The sequence below is a fragment of the Macaca nemestrina genome, chromosome 18 (assembly GCF_043159975.1).
Source record: "Macaca nemestrina isolate mMacNem1 chromosome 18, mMacNem.hap1, whole genome shotgun sequence".
Lineage (NCBI taxonomy): Eukaryota > Metazoa > Chordata > Mammalia > Primates > Cercopithecidae > Macaca > Macaca nemestrina.
This window is the reverse complement of record NC_092142.1, coordinates 2,493,109-2,508,113: the sequence shown is the minus strand read 5'-3', so window position 1 is coordinate 2,508,113 and position 15,005 is coordinate 2,493,109. Positions and strand designations below refer to the sequence as shown.

General features: G+C 63.9%; 2 protein-coding genes across 19 annotated transcripts in view; one reads left to right on the top strand and one right to left on the bottom strand.

Annotated features, from left to right (window-relative positions):
• Positions 1 to 7,929, top strand: part of LOC105485943 (polycystin 1, transient receptor potential channel interacting) — a 48,496-nt gene extending 40,567 nt beyond the window's left edge. For 6 of the 9 annotated variants that reach the window (XM_071083913.1, XM_071083911.1, XM_071083909.1 and 3 more), the window contains 12 exons: positions 2,285 to 2,403; positions 2,482 to 2,684; positions 2,757 to 2,951; positions 3,394 to 3,533; positions 3,901 to 4,013; positions 4,303 to 4,444; positions 4,585 to 4,710; positions 4,894 to 5,068; positions 5,482 to 5,772; positions 5,847 to 5,981; positions 6,060 to 6,365; positions 6,456 to 7,929. In XM_071083913.1, coding sequence (XP_070940014.1) covers positions 2,285 to 2,403; positions 2,482 to 2,684; positions 2,757 to 2,951; positions 3,394 to 3,533; positions 3,901 to 4,013; positions 4,303 to 4,444; positions 4,585 to 4,710; positions 4,894 to 5,068; positions 5,482 to 5,772; positions 5,847 to 5,981; positions 6,060 to 6,365; positions 6,456 to 6,923 — 2,413 coding nt within the window. In that variant the 3' untranslated portion in view covers positions 6,924 to 7,929. Of the gene's footprint in view, positions 1 to 2,284; positions 2,404 to 2,481; positions 2,685 to 2,756; positions 2,952 to 3,393; positions 3,534 to 3,900; positions 4,014 to 4,302; positions 4,445 to 4,584; positions 4,711 to 4,893; positions 5,069 to 5,481; positions 5,773 to 5,846; positions 5,982 to 6,059; positions 6,366 to 6,455 lie in introns of those variants that run through there. The other 3 variants (XM_071083915.1, XM_071083914.1, XM_071083910.1) reach the window with 2 other exon arrangements.
• The window catches only part of LOC105485816 (TSC complex subunit 2), a 41,089-nt gene continuing 34,005 nt past the window's right edge, over positions 7,922 to 15,005 (bottom strand). For 6 of the 10 annotated variants that reach the window (XM_011748330.3, XM_011748321.3, XM_011748326.3 and 3 more), the window contains 12 exons: positions 14,782 to 14,985; positions 14,083 to 14,151; positions 12,722 to 12,843; positions 11,822 to 12,309; positions 11,515 to 11,590; positions 11,218 to 11,310; positions 10,174 to 10,360; positions 9,681 to 9,820; positions 8,635 to 8,713; positions 8,470 to 8,561; positions 8,285 to 8,383; positions 7,922 to 8,186 (listed from right to left, as the gene is read on the bottom strand). In XM_011748330.3, coding sequence (XP_011746632.3) covers positions 8,022 to 8,186; positions 8,285 to 8,383; positions 8,470 to 8,561; positions 8,635 to 8,713; positions 9,681 to 9,820; positions 10,174 to 10,360; positions 11,218 to 11,310; positions 11,515 to 11,590; positions 11,822 to 12,309; positions 12,722 to 12,843; positions 14,083 to 14,151; positions 14,782 to 14,985 — 1,814 coding nt within the window. In that variant the 3' untranslated portion in view covers positions 7,922 to 8,021. The remainder of the gene's footprint in view (positions 8,187 to 8,284; positions 8,384 to 8,469; positions 8,562 to 8,634; positions 8,714 to 9,680; positions 9,821 to 10,173; positions 10,361 to 11,217; positions 11,311 to 11,514; positions 11,591 to 11,821; positions 12,310 to 12,721; positions 12,844 to 14,082; positions 14,152 to 14,781; positions 14,986 to 15,005) is intronic. The other 4 variants (XM_011748324.3, XM_071083916.1, XM_011748329.3 and 1 more) reach the window with 1 other exon arrangement.

Here is a 15,005-nt window from a genome sequence, read left to right as displayed (position 1 = left end):
GCAGGGGCTGAGGTGTCTGGGTTTGGGTAACTGCACCCTGAGACATTTGCACAGCGACAGAATTACCTAATGACACATTTCTCAGAACATATCCCTGGCACTAAGTGGTGCGTGGCTTTTCCATCCACGTCTGTTTTGATTTCTGTGTTATTCCTTTGAGTGCTTCTCATTGTCAAGCAACTAGGAACTAAAGAGGTATGAACTGCCCCTGGACTCAGACAAAAAGGAAAACTTCCTGATTTACAAAAGGCAGATAACCATGACACCAGGGCATCTTTATGAATAAATTGCCAGTCTGTTTTAAAAATACAGAGTATGGGGAAATCCAGGGGTAGTCACTACCAGCTGACCAGCCCAAGGTATCTCCAGCCCAAAGCTCTTTGTGAAATCCAGATTCATTGCTTCTGCGAGAATTTCTGGTGGCAGCTCAGACTCCACAGCCACACAGCACGTGGCCCTTGCCCTCCCAGCTTTTTCAACCCTTGGCTGTCCCTTGCTCAGACAATGCTTCGGGCTGACCAGGTCAGAGGCTTGGGTTCATCCTGGACCCCTCTGCATCCTTCCTCACTCCAGCCTCCAGCGCATCCCGTGGCTCCTTTCCCAATGCAGAGCATGGCCTTCCCTGTGCCTGGGCCTGCACCCTCTGTCCTGGCGGCACCTCTGCTCTGGCATTCCTGGCCACCCCATGCCTCCCTATCAGCCATTCTCCATCTCTGCCAGCAAGAGCCTGCTCCCCGAGTCAGACCGAGTCATTTGTGTTGCTATAAAGGAATAGTTGAAACTGGGTCATTTTTTATTTTTTGAGACAGAGTCTCACTCTGTCGCCCAAACTGGAGTGCAGTGGCACGATCTCGGCTCACTGCAAACTCTGCCTCCCAGGTTCAAGCAGTTCTCTGCCTCAGCCTCCCAAGTAGCTAGGATTACAGGCGCCCGTCACCACAGCCGGCTAATTTTTGTGTGTTTTTAGTAGAGATGGGGTTTCACCGTCTTGGCCATGTTGGTCTTGAACTCCTGACCTCATGATCCACCCACCTCGGCCTCCCACAATGCTGGGATTGCAGGTGTGAGCCACTGCGCCTGGCTAAGTTGAGGCTGGGCCATTTTTAAATTTTTTGTAGAGACAGGGTCTCACTGTCTCCAACTCCTGAGCTCAAGTAATCCTCCTTCCTCAGCCGCCTGAAGTGCTGGGATTACAGGCCTGAGCCACCGCGCCCAGCCAAGAGTGCCTTTTATCCTCTGAGAGACAGCAAAACAGCAAGCAGTCAGTGCAGTGCGGCCCCCGGGTCAGGCGGTTCTTTCAGTGATAGGCTGACCAGGGCGCAGGTGCGGGAGAGCGCCCAGGGAGCCTAGGACTCAGCGTGTCACAGTTGGTTTCGTCCTCCCCCTCGCGCATCTTTGCTGCCTCCATACCTCTTCTCTAGCAGCTCTGGGACTGGGCATGTCAGCATGGTGCCCTGATGCAGTGGCACAGCCTCGGTGGTCATTGGCTCCTGGAAACACAAGCAGATCTCTGGCCCCAGGGAGCCCTGCACACTTGGGATTTGAAAGGCATTTATATGTTTCCTTGTCCAAAAATTAATTTTAGGCCATAAAACTGCATGGGAGAGCCGGGCGCGGTGGCTCACGCCTGTAATCCCAGCACTTTGGGAGGCCGAGGCGGGCGGATCACAAGGTCAGGAGATCGAGACCACGGTGAAACCCCGTCTCTACTAAAAATACAAAAAATTAGCCGGGCGCAGTTGTGGGCGCCTGTAGTCCCAGCTACTCGGGAGGCTGAGGCAGGAGAATGGCGTGAACCCGGGAGGCGGAGCTTGCAGTGAGCCGAGATCGCGCCACTGCACTCCAGCCTGGGCGACAGAGCGAGACTCTGTCTCAAAAAAAAAAAAAAACTGCATGGGAGAGACACACTGGCCTCTAGATTGTGGAGATGCTCATTGGATAGTCGAGATCCAGTCATAGTTCACAGGGTTGGGGGGGCCCGTTGCGCCCTGAGAGGCTGTGTGTGGCTGTAGGGGCGGCTGGTCAGGCTGTGGGCGATGGGTTTATCAGCAGAAAGTGGGAGAGGGACACAGGCGGACACCTGGCTTTGGCGCCTGGAGTGGCTCCTGGTTCCCTGGCTCCTAGCACCACTCCCACTCTCATTTGGGGTAGGGTCTTCCGTCTCTTTGTGGGGGGACCCCATGACCCGAGAGGCTCAAGAAACTGCCTGCCCAGATTAGCATGGGCTTGGCTGCCACTGCCTGCTGGAGGCTGGAACGAATTCACGGCCCACCATGTCCCCCAGGTCCAGCACTCCTGGGGAGAAGACAGAGACGCTGGAGCTGCAGAGGCTGGGCGAGCTGGGGCCGCCCAGCCCGGGCCTGACCTGGGAACGGCCCCAGGCAGCGAGGCTCTCCAGGACAGGTGCGCTTGCGTAGGCCTGGGATGCCCCCAGCCCCTCCCTGTTAGCTGCCTGTCACAGGTCTGTCTCTGCTTTCCCAGGACTGGTGGAGGGTCCGCGGAAGCGCCTGCTGCCGGCCTGGTGCACCTCCCTGGCCCACGGGCTCAGCCTGCTCCTGGTGGCTGTGGCTGTGGCTGTCTCAGGGTGGGTGGGTGTCGGCTTCCCCCCGGGTGTGAGTGTTGCGTGGCTCTTGTCCAGCACCACCAGCTTCCTGGCTTCATTCCTCGGCTGGGAGCCGCTGAAGGTGAGGGGGCTGTCAGGGGTAGGCTGCAGGCCTTCAACACGGGGGACCCCTCTGAAGCCACCCCCTCCCCAGGTCTTGCTGGAAGCACTGTACTTCTCACTGGTGGCCAAGCGGCTGCACCCTGATGAAGATGACACCCTGGTGGAGAGCCCGGCTGTGACGCCCGTGTGCGCACGTGTGCCACGTGTACGCCCCCCCCACGGCTTTGCACTCTTCCTGGCCAAGGAGGAAGCCCGAAAGGTCAAGAGGCTACACGGCATGCTGCGGGTGAGCCCGGGTGCGGCCTGTGCCACCTCCACCTCCTTTCTCCCACCTCCCACCCATGTATGCGGGACACTGTCGTCCCCCTTTCCTCACCCAGAAGGCCCTTGGGGGTTCAAGGCTCTGCAGCCTCTGCCAGGACTCCCTCCTACCCTATGGCCTCCACTTGCTGCTGCAGTCCCTGCCAGGGCCCAGCTCCAATGCCCACTCCTGTCTCGCCCTGAAGGCCCCTAAGCACCGCTGCAGTGGCCTGTGTGTCTGCCCCCAGGTGGGGTCCTGGGCAGGGTATGTGCTGCCGTTACTTAGCCAGGTAAAGTCTTGGGGCGCCCCCTGCCAGCTCACCTTTCTGCAGCTGCACCTGCCGTAGCTGTGGGGGCCCCAGCTGTGGCCAAAGCCCTGCTGTCACTGGGCTGGGGCCAGGCTGACCACAGGGCCCTCTGTCCACCAGAGCCTCCTGGTGTACATGCTTTTTCTGCTGGTGACGCTGCTGGCCAGCTATGGGGATGCCTCGTGCCATGGGCACGCCTACCGTCTGCAGAGCGCCATCAAGCAGGAACTGCACAGCCGGACCTTCCTGGCCATCACGCGGTACGGGCACCTGGTGTACTGGTCTGTCTCCTGGGCTTTGGTTTTGCCCTTAGTCCAGCTAGATCCAAGGGGACATGTGGAAATATGTAGATACCTTTTTGGTTGCCAGAACTGGAGGTTGGTGCTGCTGGCATCAGTGGGCAGAGGCAAGGGAAACAGCTCCGTGCCCTGCAGTGCACAGGATGGGACCATGACAGAGAACTCTCTGCCCCAGCACGTCCCCAGGATAAGGCTGAGGAGCCCAGGTCTAGCCGTGGCCAGCAGGGAAGTGGGAGCCATGTTCCCTGGGTCTGTAGTGGCCACTCACTCCAGGCGGGCATAGGGCAGTGGGGGCTGGAGCACGTGACTGTGTCTGGTGCTGTGGCAGGTCTGAGGAGCTCTGGCCATGGATGGCGCACGTGCTGCTGCCCTATGTCCACGGGAACCAGTCCAGCCCAGAGCTGGGGCCTCCACGGCTGCGGCAGGTGCGGCTGCAGGAAGGTGAGCTGGCAGGGGGTGCCCCAAGACTTAAATCCTTCCTCTTGTCCAGAGAGCGGCCTTCAGCGGAACTCTGGCATCAGCTCTGCTCCCTAGCTGTGTGACCTTTGCTCTCTTGACACCGCAGTTTCCTTCTCTGTATAGTAGAGATGGTAACATTGTCTAATTCATGGCTGCTGGGAGGGTTCTCTGGGGTGGTGCGGAACCAGAGCTCAGGCGAGCTGGCCAGCAGGAAGCACGCCTATTGGGTTTTGCTGACGCCCTGGTCCTGGCCCGGGACTCTGTGTTTCAGCACTCTGCCCAGACCCTCCCGGCCCCAGGGTCCACACTTGTTCAGCTGCGGGAGGTTTCAGCACGAGCGACTACAACGTTGGCTGGGAGAGTCCTCACAATGGCTCGGGGACATGGGCTTACTCTGCACCGGATCTGCTGGGGTGAGCAGAGCGAGGGCCCCAGGCGTCTGTGCCGAGGACAAGGGAGTAGTTCTCCAGGAGTGCCCCGGCCTCTTGACCAGCCTGGCTCAGGGGTGCCGGAAGGGCTGGGGTGTGGCACCAACGCCACCCCTCTCCGGCAGGGCATGGTCCTGGGGCTCCTGTGCAGTGTATGACAGCGGGGGCTACGTGCAGGAGCTGGGCCTGAGCCTGGAGGAGAGCCGCGACCGGCTGCGATTCCTGCAGCTGCACAACTGGCTGGACAACAGGTGGGAGCTCCCTCCCCTGCCCTCTCCAGGGTGGCTGCAGTCACCAGCCAAGAGCCCACCCTTACCCCTCAGGCCCCCGCTGGCCTAGGAGGCTTCCACAGCCCCTCAGCCACGCCTGTACTGCGTGGTCCCCAAAGCTTCCGCCCTGCCACCTTCTCCTAGTGACCCGCACCCTCTGCGCAGGAGCCGCGCTGTGTTCGTGGAGCTCACGCGCTACAGCCCGGCCGTGGGGCTGCACGCCGCCGTCACGCTGCGCCTCGAGTTTCCGGCGGCCGGCCGCGCCCTGGCCGCTCTCAGCGTCCGCCCCTTCGCGCTGCGCCGCCTCAGCGCGGGCCTCTCGCTGCCTCTGCTCACCTCGGTACGCCCGCCCCCGGTCAGACCGCGGTCCTCCCACCGGCAGCGTCCCACCCCTCGCAGGGCCACGCCCCCGGCAGCGCCCCACTCCTCGCAGGACCCCGCCCCGGCAGCGTCCCACCCCGGCAGCGTCCCACCCCTCGCAGGGCCACGCCCCCGGCAGCACCCCACTCCTCGCAGGACCCCGCCCCGGCAGCGTCCCACCCCTCGCAGGACCCCGCCCCCGGCAGCGTCCCACCCCTCGCAGGACCCCACCCCGGCAGCGTCCCACCCCTCGCAGGACCACGCCCCCGGCAGCGTCCCACCCCTCGCAGGGCCACGCCCCCGGCAGCACCCCACCCCTCGCAGGACCCCGCCCCCGGCAGCGTCCCACCCCTCGCAGGACCCCGGCCACCCTCCTGACCCCGCCCCTCACAGGTGTGCCTGTTGCTGTTCGCGCTGCACTTCGCCGTGGCCGAGGCCCGTACTTGGCACAGGGAAGGGTGCTGGCATGTGTTGCGACCCAGGGCCTGGGCACGGTGGCTACTGGTGGTGCTGACGGCGGCCACGGCGCTGGTACGCCTCGCCCAGCTGGGCGCCGCCGACCGCCAGTGGACCCGCTTCGTGCGCGGCCGCCCACGCCGCTTCACCAGCTTCGACCAGGTGGCGCAGCTGAGCTCCGCAGCCCGTGGCCTGGCGGCCTCGCTGCTTTTCCTGCTCTTGGTCAAGGTAAGGGCTGGGCCGGTGGGCGCGGGGCTGGGCGCAGACCCCAGGTCTGCAAGCTGATGTCCCCTTGTCCGCAGGCCGCTCAGCAGCTACGCTTCGTGCGCCAGTGGTCCGTCTTTGGAAAGACGTTATTCCGGGCTCTGCCTGAGCTCCTGGGGGCCACCTTGGGCCTGGTGGTGCTCGGGGTAGCCTACGCCCAGCTGGCCGTTCTGGTAGGTGACTGCGCGGCCGGGGAGAGCCCCTTAGCTCAGCTCAGCTGCACGCCCTCACTGATGCTGCCTTCCCCGCAGCTCGTGTCCTCCTGCGTGGACTCCCTCTGGAGTGTGGCCCAGGCCTTGCTGGTGCTGTGCTCTGGGACCGGGCTCTCTACCCTGTGTCCTGCCGAGTCCTGGCACCTGTCACCACTGCTGTGTGTGGGGCTCTGGGCGCTGCGGCTGTGGGGCGCCCTACGGCTGGGGGCTGTCATCCTCCGGTGGCGCTACCACGCCCTGCGTGGAGAGCTGTATCGGCCGGCCTGGGAGCCCCAGGACTACGAGATGGTGGAGCTGTTCCTGCGCAGGCTGCGCCTCTGGATGGGCCTCAGCAAGGTCAAGGAGGTGGGTACGGCCCAGTGGGGGGGAGAGGGACACGCCCTGGGCTCTGCCCAGGGTGCAGCCGGACTGACTGAGCCCCTGTGCCGCCCCCAGTTCCGCCACAAAGTCCGCTTTGAAGGGATGGAACCGCTGCCCTCTCGCTCCTCCAGGGGCTCCAAGGTATCCCCGGATGTGCCCCCACCCAGCGCTGGCTCCGATGCGTCGCACCCCTCCACCTCCTCCAGCCAGCTGGATGGGCTGAGCGTGAGCCTGGGCCGGCTGGGGACGAGGAGTGAGCCCGAGCCCTCCCGCCTCCAAGCCGTGTTTGAGGCCCTGCTCACCCAGTTTGACCGACTCAACCAGGCCACGGAGGACGTCTACCAGCTGGAGCAGCAGCTGCACAGCCTGCAAGGCCGCAGGAGCAGCCGGGCCCCCGCCGGACCTTCCCGTGGCCCATCCCCGGGCCTGCGGCCAGCACTGCCCAGCCGCCTGGCCCGGGCCAGTCGAGGTGTGGACCTGGCCACTGGCCCCAGCAGGACACCTCTGTGGGTCAAGAACAAGGTCCACCCCAGCAGCACTTAGGCCCGTTCCCTGGTGGGGATGGGCTGTGGAGTCAGAGTGGACACCGCTCAGTATTACCTTCTGCCACCCTCAAGGCCTCGGGCCAGGCAGAATGGCTGCACGCAGGTTCCCCAGAGAGCAGGCAGGGGTGTCTGTCTGCCTGTGGGCTTCAGCACTTTAAAGAGGCTGTGTGTCCAACCAGGACCCAGGGTCCCCTCCCCAGCTCCCTGGGGGAGGACACAGCAGTATTGGATGTTTTCTAGCCTCTGAGATGCTAATTTATTTGCCCGAGTCCTCAGGTACAGCGGGCTGTGCCCGGCCCCACCCCCTGGGCAGATGTCCCCCATCGCTAAGGCTGCTGGCTTCAGGGAGGGTTAGCCTGCGCCGCCGCCACCCTGCCCCTAAGTTATTACCTCTCGTTCCTACCGTACTCCCCGCATCGTCTCACTGTGTCTCGTGTCAGTAATTTATATGGTGTTAAAATGTATATATTTTTGTACGTCACTATTTTCACTAGGGCTGAGGGGCCTGGCAGCTGAAACTGGGCCCTGCGCCCAGAGCTGGCCTCCCCAACACCTTGGTGGGTGTGGCGGGGCTACAGCAGCCCGGCTGCTGCTTGGATGCGACCATGGCCCTGGGCCAGTGCTGGGGGCACAGCTGTCCCCCAGGCACTCTCATCACCCCAGAGGCTTTGTCATCCTTCTTGCCTTAGGCCAGGTAGCGAGAGCAGCGCCCAGGCCTGCTGGCATCGGGTCTGGGCAAGAAGCAGGACTAGGCCTGTCAGAGGACCCCAGGGTGGGTAGAGAAAAAGACTCCCCCTGGTGGCTGGCTCCCAGGGTGGAGGAAGGTGAGCGTGTGTGCACGCGCGTGTGCTGTGTGGCCCGGGCAGCCCCAGGGCCCTCGGAGTTGGCTGCGCCTGCTTTTGTGTACCAGTTCTGCGGGCACGGCTGCTGCTAGAGCCTCAACCTCCCCCCACCCAACCCCCGCACCAAGCAGACAAAGTCAATAAAAGCGCTGTCTGACTGCAGCCTGTGCCTCTGTCTGTGCATCAACGCCAGGACTTTATTTCACTGACACAAAATACCGTCCAGGGCGGGCGCAGCAGGGAGGGCCCCAGCCTCACACGAACTCGGTGAAGTCCTCCACAGAGGAGATGAGGCGCTTCCGCTGGCCCATCTCGTAGCCGGGCGTGGGCTCGGCTGGAGTCTGTGCAGGCCCTTTGGTATGGGATGGGGGGTGCACCAGAGGCAGGCTGGGGTTGGTGTAGGCGGCTTCCTCGCAGATCTGAAGGCAGAGGCAGCTTGGGCAGCAAGTCCAGGAGGCGTGGCACCCGCTCTGCCCACCCGCCCGCCCCACAGCCTGGGCAGCCCCATCTTCCCTACCCGCTGGCGGAGTCTCTTGATGTGGCGGAGCCGGGCAATCCACTTGGAGGGGTAGATGTCGGTGGGGTTGGAGCGGCTGTGGTGCACCTGTGAGGCCATCTAGGGACGTAGGCAGGGGTGAGCTCACTCTCAAGTGGCACTTGGGCCTGTCCCACCAGCTCACGCCTGGACCTGCCCCCACTCACGTTTGCATGCAGGGCCATCTGACGGGCCACAAAAGGCAGGTTGCGGTCAGACACGATCTTGGCCACGCTGGTGTCCACAAGGCCCTCCATGTCTGGGGAGACTTGGTGGTCATGCCAGGCCCAGGGCCCTTGGCGCCACCCTGCCCAGTCCCACCCCAACCCTACCTTTCCTGCACTGCAGGGACACCAGGTTGCACTCGTAGTCCAGCGGGGTGATGATCACGTGGACAAAGTTGAACTGGCCCTGCCCGGACAAGAGAAGGGGTCATCCCTGCACACACCGTGTGCTGAGGGCTGCTCTCAGCCACTGCCTGGCTGCACTGCTAGACGCTTGTCGGCTCCATGGGCAGCATCTGCCCCTGAACTTTCCCCTCCGGCAGCGGGGCTGTGTTTGGCCTCCCACAGGCCAAGCCCCCTCCACACCTGGGCCCAGCACCCACATTTGCTGCAGCCACAGCGGGGCACCTCTACTTGCTAGGGCCCCCGGGGTGTCTGCATACGTCCAAATCCGTCTGCCCAGCCATGAAGTGTGCCGTGTACCGCATCTCAGCACCACCACACCCTCCTCAGCTTCTGGGATGTCCCCCATTGATCGTCTTGGCGTCTGGCTGGGCCTGCCTTCGCTATGCTCCTGCTCCTCCTGGACTCTGACTAGCAGCCCCAGGGTTTTGGTTCAGTGACTGCCTCAGGGTCCTGGGGCCCTTGGAGTGAGGCCTCCAGCCCACCTGCCCTGCCTGGGCCATGCCAGCTCTCCCTGCCACGCTGGGGCTCACCGGACAGAGCACCCAGGACATGCTCTGTGACACTGGCCGACCCAGCCCACCTCCAGAAGAGGCTGATGCTGGTTGCTGCCTAGTGGTGCGTGGCGGTTACCAAGCGAGTGGCCTGACAGCTGCCACTGGGGAGACTGGGGGCCCAAGGGCCGCGCCGGGTAGACAGGAAGCACCAACTATACTGTGCCCACCCAGCACACCCAGTCTGCACTTGCCAGTTACTCCTGACAAAACCCCAGCAGCAGGGGCCACAGGCTCCCTGGCACAGATGATGCAACTCAGGCTCAGGGCTTGAAGCTCATGCCCATGGGGCCCTGAGCACTGCGGCCTCTCCTCATACTCCTCGTGACCAAAGCTCAGGGAGGACCCCCCACCAACCCAGGACACAGTAGCGCGCACCTGCCTGGGACCCAGCCCCACTGACAGCCCCTCACTCACCTTGATGGTGCCGAGCTTGAAGTCCTCGCCAGAGTCATTGTAGACAATGGACACGAAATCGTTGCCCAGGTGGCGCTTCTTGTCGCAACGATGCTTGTCCACGTCCTTGGTGGGCATCAGGGTGGCGATGTGGAAGACGGCTGCAGGTGAGCAGAGCCAGATGGGTTTGTGGGGCCAGTGCTGAGGCCCTTTGTGCCTTGCACCGGGGCACCTCCTGATTCCTCCAGGGGTTCTGGGGGCCTGCGGGGGCCATGTCCTCTGGTGCCTAGCCAGTGGCCCTCGGCCCTTCCCCAGGGGCAGGGCTTTGGGAAGCAAAGCCACCAGCCCCATCACTGCCTCCATGCCCATGCTGCTGAGCTCGGACCCTGAAGTGTGGGGAGCTGGAGCGGGTGGGGATGCCGGGGCCATGCCCCGAGGCGTGGGGCAACAGGACCAGATGGGAGCTGTGCCCCGAGGCATGGGGCAGCAGGAGTGGGTGGGGGTCAGGCCACACCTTGCATGATGTCGTCGTGCCAGCAGTAGGTGAACTGGCCGTCCTCACCACACACGTCCAGGCCGCCCAGGTACACCTTGTCTGGCTGGCAGTCCTTGAGCTCGATGAGCCGGCCCAGGCCCGTCAGGAACTCCGTGTACCTGTAGGAGCCATGCTCATTGGACAGGATGGCGAGCTCACTGTTGCTCTGTGGGGAGAGAGGAGAGGCAAGGCGGCATCACTCCCGGGCCGGGCCCCGCCCCGCAGAGGGTGGGGGTGCCCAGTGGGCTCTGCCGGGAGCCCCACTCTGATCCCTGAGGCAGACGGGACCATTCATTCCAGCAGCCACCCAGGCCAGACACCAGGAGTCATCCTTGACCCCCCCTCTTCCCTCAGCCCTGTGTATGCCTGGCCAGCAAACTCAGGGAGCTCCACCCTCAAAGCACAGCCGGGGCCTGGCTCCTCAGCAGCCTGCCCCAGGGGCCTACCGTGCTCCCACACAGACCGTCACCACCCACCTCCACGAGCCACACAGCAGGAGGGACTCATTGAGACTCGGCTGAGTCAGAAGCAGCCCAGGCCCTGCCCTTTCCCTTGGGATGAAGGTGCAGCCTCTAGGGCACTGAGGCTGCCTACCCTGTCGGCTACTGTGCTCGCCCAGCACAGATGCTCCGGCTGGGCAGGGTGCCCCCGGCCTCTGCACCTGCTGCTGCTGTGCGGGATGCCCCTACCCCTTATGCAGGCTCCCCCTGCCCTCTCCCTCACCACTCAGCTGTCAGCTCACTGACCAATAGCACCCACCCTTCCCAGCCCCGCGACCGGTGCCACCCGCCCAGTCCTTCCGACTCCTTGGCATGCCAGGTGCTCACACGCTGACCTGTCACTCGCGTCTGGGTCCTCAGCACTCAGAGCAGCATGTGGCATGGAGCTCAATGAGCACTTCATGCTCTAGGGTACCCAGCAGTGTTGAGCTCCGCGGAGCGTAGGGGGCCCAGACTCCCACCCCCTGCAGGCTGAGGCCCAGCTGGCCCTGTCCAGGCACCTAGGTTCGCCCTGCAGCCTCACCTGGCCTTCTCCCACATACAGGACGGCGATCTTGTGGGTGTCGTATGATGGGATCTGGTCGAGGAGCTGCACCGACCGCTCAAAGGACTGTGACTATGGCACACAGAGCCCTGTCTGAGCCCCAGATGCCTGTCCATGGGAAGCCACCCCACCCAGGCTGGTCACAGCAGGCTGCCACAGGGAGCCGAGGCTAGAGCCCCCTGTAAGCTTGAGCTCTGAGCAGCAGAGCTGGGCCCCCCACCATTCCCCAGAGCCACAAAGCTCCAGCAGACTGCAGGAGAGGGAGGCCACGCCTACCTCATTGGGCAGCAGGATTGGCTTGTTTGACTCGTCGCCAAAGAAAGGCGAATGGTAGAGCTGCAGGAACACGAAACTGCACAGGGAGGAGACAGTGGGCACCCAGGTGAAGGCCTGGCCAGGGCAGCCACAGCCCAGGGAGGAACACAGAACCTGGCCATCTCCCACTCCACCGCCTTCCCAGGGGCTCCAGCCAGCCCTAGGGCACAGGCGAGGACCCTCCCCAGCCTGCTCGGCCTGGGGCAACTGAGGCACCAGGTTCCTGCAGGATGGTATCAGGAGCCCCGCCCGGAAGCAAGAGGCCCACCTGGGGTTGATGCCTGGCACTTTCTCTGCATTGGAAGCTGTGGCTCTGCTCTTAAAGGCATCCCTTTCTACCCTCCTGCCCCTGCGTGATGGGGCCGAGTCGGAGATGGTGTAACCGCGGGGCCGGAGGCCACTGGGTGAGCGGGGGGAGCTGGAAGGCAAGGGACCCTCGGGCTGGCCCCGACTGTCTTCGCCCGAGGCTGGCCAGGCAGCACTTTCCCCGTCCAGGATCCCTGACTGTGAACGGGCCTTAACCTCAGGGCTCAGCCGGCCCACGTCAGCCTTGTCCCCAGGGTCCCCGAGGATGTCCTGCAGGGTCTGCAGCTCAGGAGAGGAGCTAGACTTGCTCAGGGGCTGTGAGGGCTGGAAGGAGAGGTCCACAGAGGGCCGGCCACCCTCCGAGGAGACGGCTCGTTCAATGGGGATTCCCCCGGCAACCAGCTCCTCTGCGTGGAATGACTTCTCCTCCTGGCTGGAGGTTGAGGACGACTAGAAAGGACCATCCCAAAGAGAATCCCATCAGGAGGCACCCTCGAGCCTACCTGGGGTTGCCCTGGAGGTGGTGAGAGGCCCTATCTGTCCTCTGTCCCAGAGCCACAGAGCAGCCCAAGCACCAGGCTACGGTCCCCACCCGTGAAGCAGCAGCACCACCACCAGCTGTGCCCCACACTGTGCGAGCCGAGGTATCAGCATCCCGAGACCACAGGCTGCCCAGCAGCCAGGGGCCGGCCCAGGTGGACGGCTGGGAAGTACAGACCGTCTATGCACAAAGGATGTGGAAGATCATCTCGCCCAAGTTCACAGAGCCAGTTCCCCGGGTGCAGGCCCACCCACGCCGAGCCCTGCCTCCCACAAGGAGACCCCCCAGCTCAGGAGGGTCTAGGCTCTGAGCCACACTCACCCTGCTGTAGGCGTCTGTGCGCCTGTCCACGCCTAGCGCCGCCTCAAAGTCCTCCAATCCTGGGGGCTCCACTGGCACAGGAACCTCGCCAGGACTTCCCTCCTCCATGACCACGGCGGAGTCTGGGAGGACACAGACGGGGCTGCTGGATGTGGGGCTAGGCCAGGCCCTGGCGCTCACAGAAGGCTCTGAGAACCAGCCTTCTGACCAGAGGGACAGCAGCCCTGCGAGCCTCCCCAGGGCTCTGCTTACTGCTGCCATCCACCGAGCGGGCAGGGAAGACACTGGGATGGCCTGGGTGTAACCCTGACACAGACATCTCCTGCATGAGCTCCTGGGGGATGGGCAGGCAACCGGCTCTGCCCACCGTAGTCCACCAGCAGCCACCCCGTGCCTCCAGGTAGGCAGGGGCAAGACACTCTCCGCCCAAGACGGGCCTCGGCTCTAGAAGAGGGGGCACCTGAAACCAGCCCTCCATAACCGAGGAAGGAGGCAGAGATTCCGTGGCGTGGGGAAGTCCCTATTTGCAAACAGACTTGGGAGCCCGCTCCCAAGAGTAGAGGCTCACCCTCCACCTCCAAGCCAGACCAACAGCTGGGGACACTAAGGAGAGAGGGTGTGAGGTCCCAAAGCAGTATTTCCTGTGCCAGCGTCAGGGCAGAGGGAAAGGGAGTAGAAGCAGCAACAGAGGGGACCAACACAGCCCCCAGGAGCCCACACAGCCCTGCACACACACAGTCACACGCCCCAGGGCCCGTCCCACGCAGCCCTTCCGAACTTGCTCCTGTCCGCACGTGGAGACCTGGCAGGGGAGCACCATGCAGGTCACAGCACTCCCTGCCAGGGCCTGGGGGTAACAGGCAGAGGTCAGTCTGCAGGGCCCTTGGTCAACCTGGGACGTGAGGCACACGCAGCCCCATCGGTGGGTTCCAGAGGCCAGGGGAGCCACCAGAGGCCAGGGGAGCCACCAGAGGCCGGGGAGCCACCAGACCAGGGCAAGGCCAGCTCGGCAGGGGCCTGGGGCGGGCTTCCCCCTAAAGAGCCGGCCCCCGTCAGAGTCTGCAGCTCAGTTGATGTCACCATGGAGACTTAGGCCACCCCCACCCCTCGGGCCTGAAGCTGGGCGTGCTTGCACAGCGCAGAGACGGGGCTCAGCCACAAAGGGATCGAGTCAAGGGGATCCCGCTGGCTAAGCCAAGGCGTTCTGCACAGACGTCCTCATGCGAGTCGGGACCTGCTCCCCAGGGCAATGGAGGCCAGACGGACCATGGGGGCGGGCGGATGAGGCGATGAGCACAGCATCTATGAGGCAGAGTGGCGCTCTGCAGCGAACCGCTTCCCTTCGAGAGGCGCGCCAATACCTGCCCAGGAAACGCTCCTGTGCAGCTGTCCTTGGCAGCTGGACTGGTACAGGGAGGAGAAAGAGGCCACTGCAAGGGAAGGCCGTGCGCGGCCACGTCAGCAGGAGGAGGGCTACACACAGGTCGAGCAGAGAGCACAGGCCCCGTGCCTGCAGAGGAGAGAGGGCAGGGCCAGCGGCCGGCAGGGGCGCGCACGGGGCCCAGAGCTGGAAGCTGCTCGGGCGGACCTGAGGAGGGCTTGGCCTCCTCTTCCCGTGAGTAGACATCCTAGGCTACTAAGTGCCATCTGCAGCCACAGAGAAGGGCCAGAGGGTCTGGCGAGAAGCACAGTGCCGAGTGGGGTGGGGGCCGAGAGTGTGCAGGCGGGCCTAGGTGTCCAAACCCAGGCCCAGGCAGGGAGGGAGGCTGCCGCGGAGCCTCCTGGAGCTTGCAGTGCTGGACTCCCCATGGAGGGTGCTGGGCAAAGGCTCCACAGGGCCCCTACTGCTTTTGACACTGCCAGCTCCAGTTTCCTGAGAGGGCAGGCACCTCCCATAGGCCAGCCTTCTCCCAGACACCAGAGGATGACTGTGCTGAGGCAGGCCAGGGGCCACTCCCAGCCGTGTAGGTGCCCTCAGCAGAGAGCAGCCATGTTGCCGTCACCAGGAGCACCAGGCCAGTGGGAGCAGAGCCCATGCTAAGGCCCGCCATGCCACCCACCTGTGTTGGAGCGAGGCAGAGGAGGGGGTTTGGCCGTGCTGGCCGCTGGCACCGACAGCGACTTGTACAGGGCTGTGTCCCGGTGCTCCTTGAAGCGCTCAGCTGCCATGAGGGCGTTGGACAGCTCCTGCAGGGGCATGTTGTTGATGTCCGAGGAGAAAGGGCTGAGCGGGTTCTCCAGGCTCATCAGCCAGCTGGTGTTCCCTGCAGAGGCGGCAGCACCT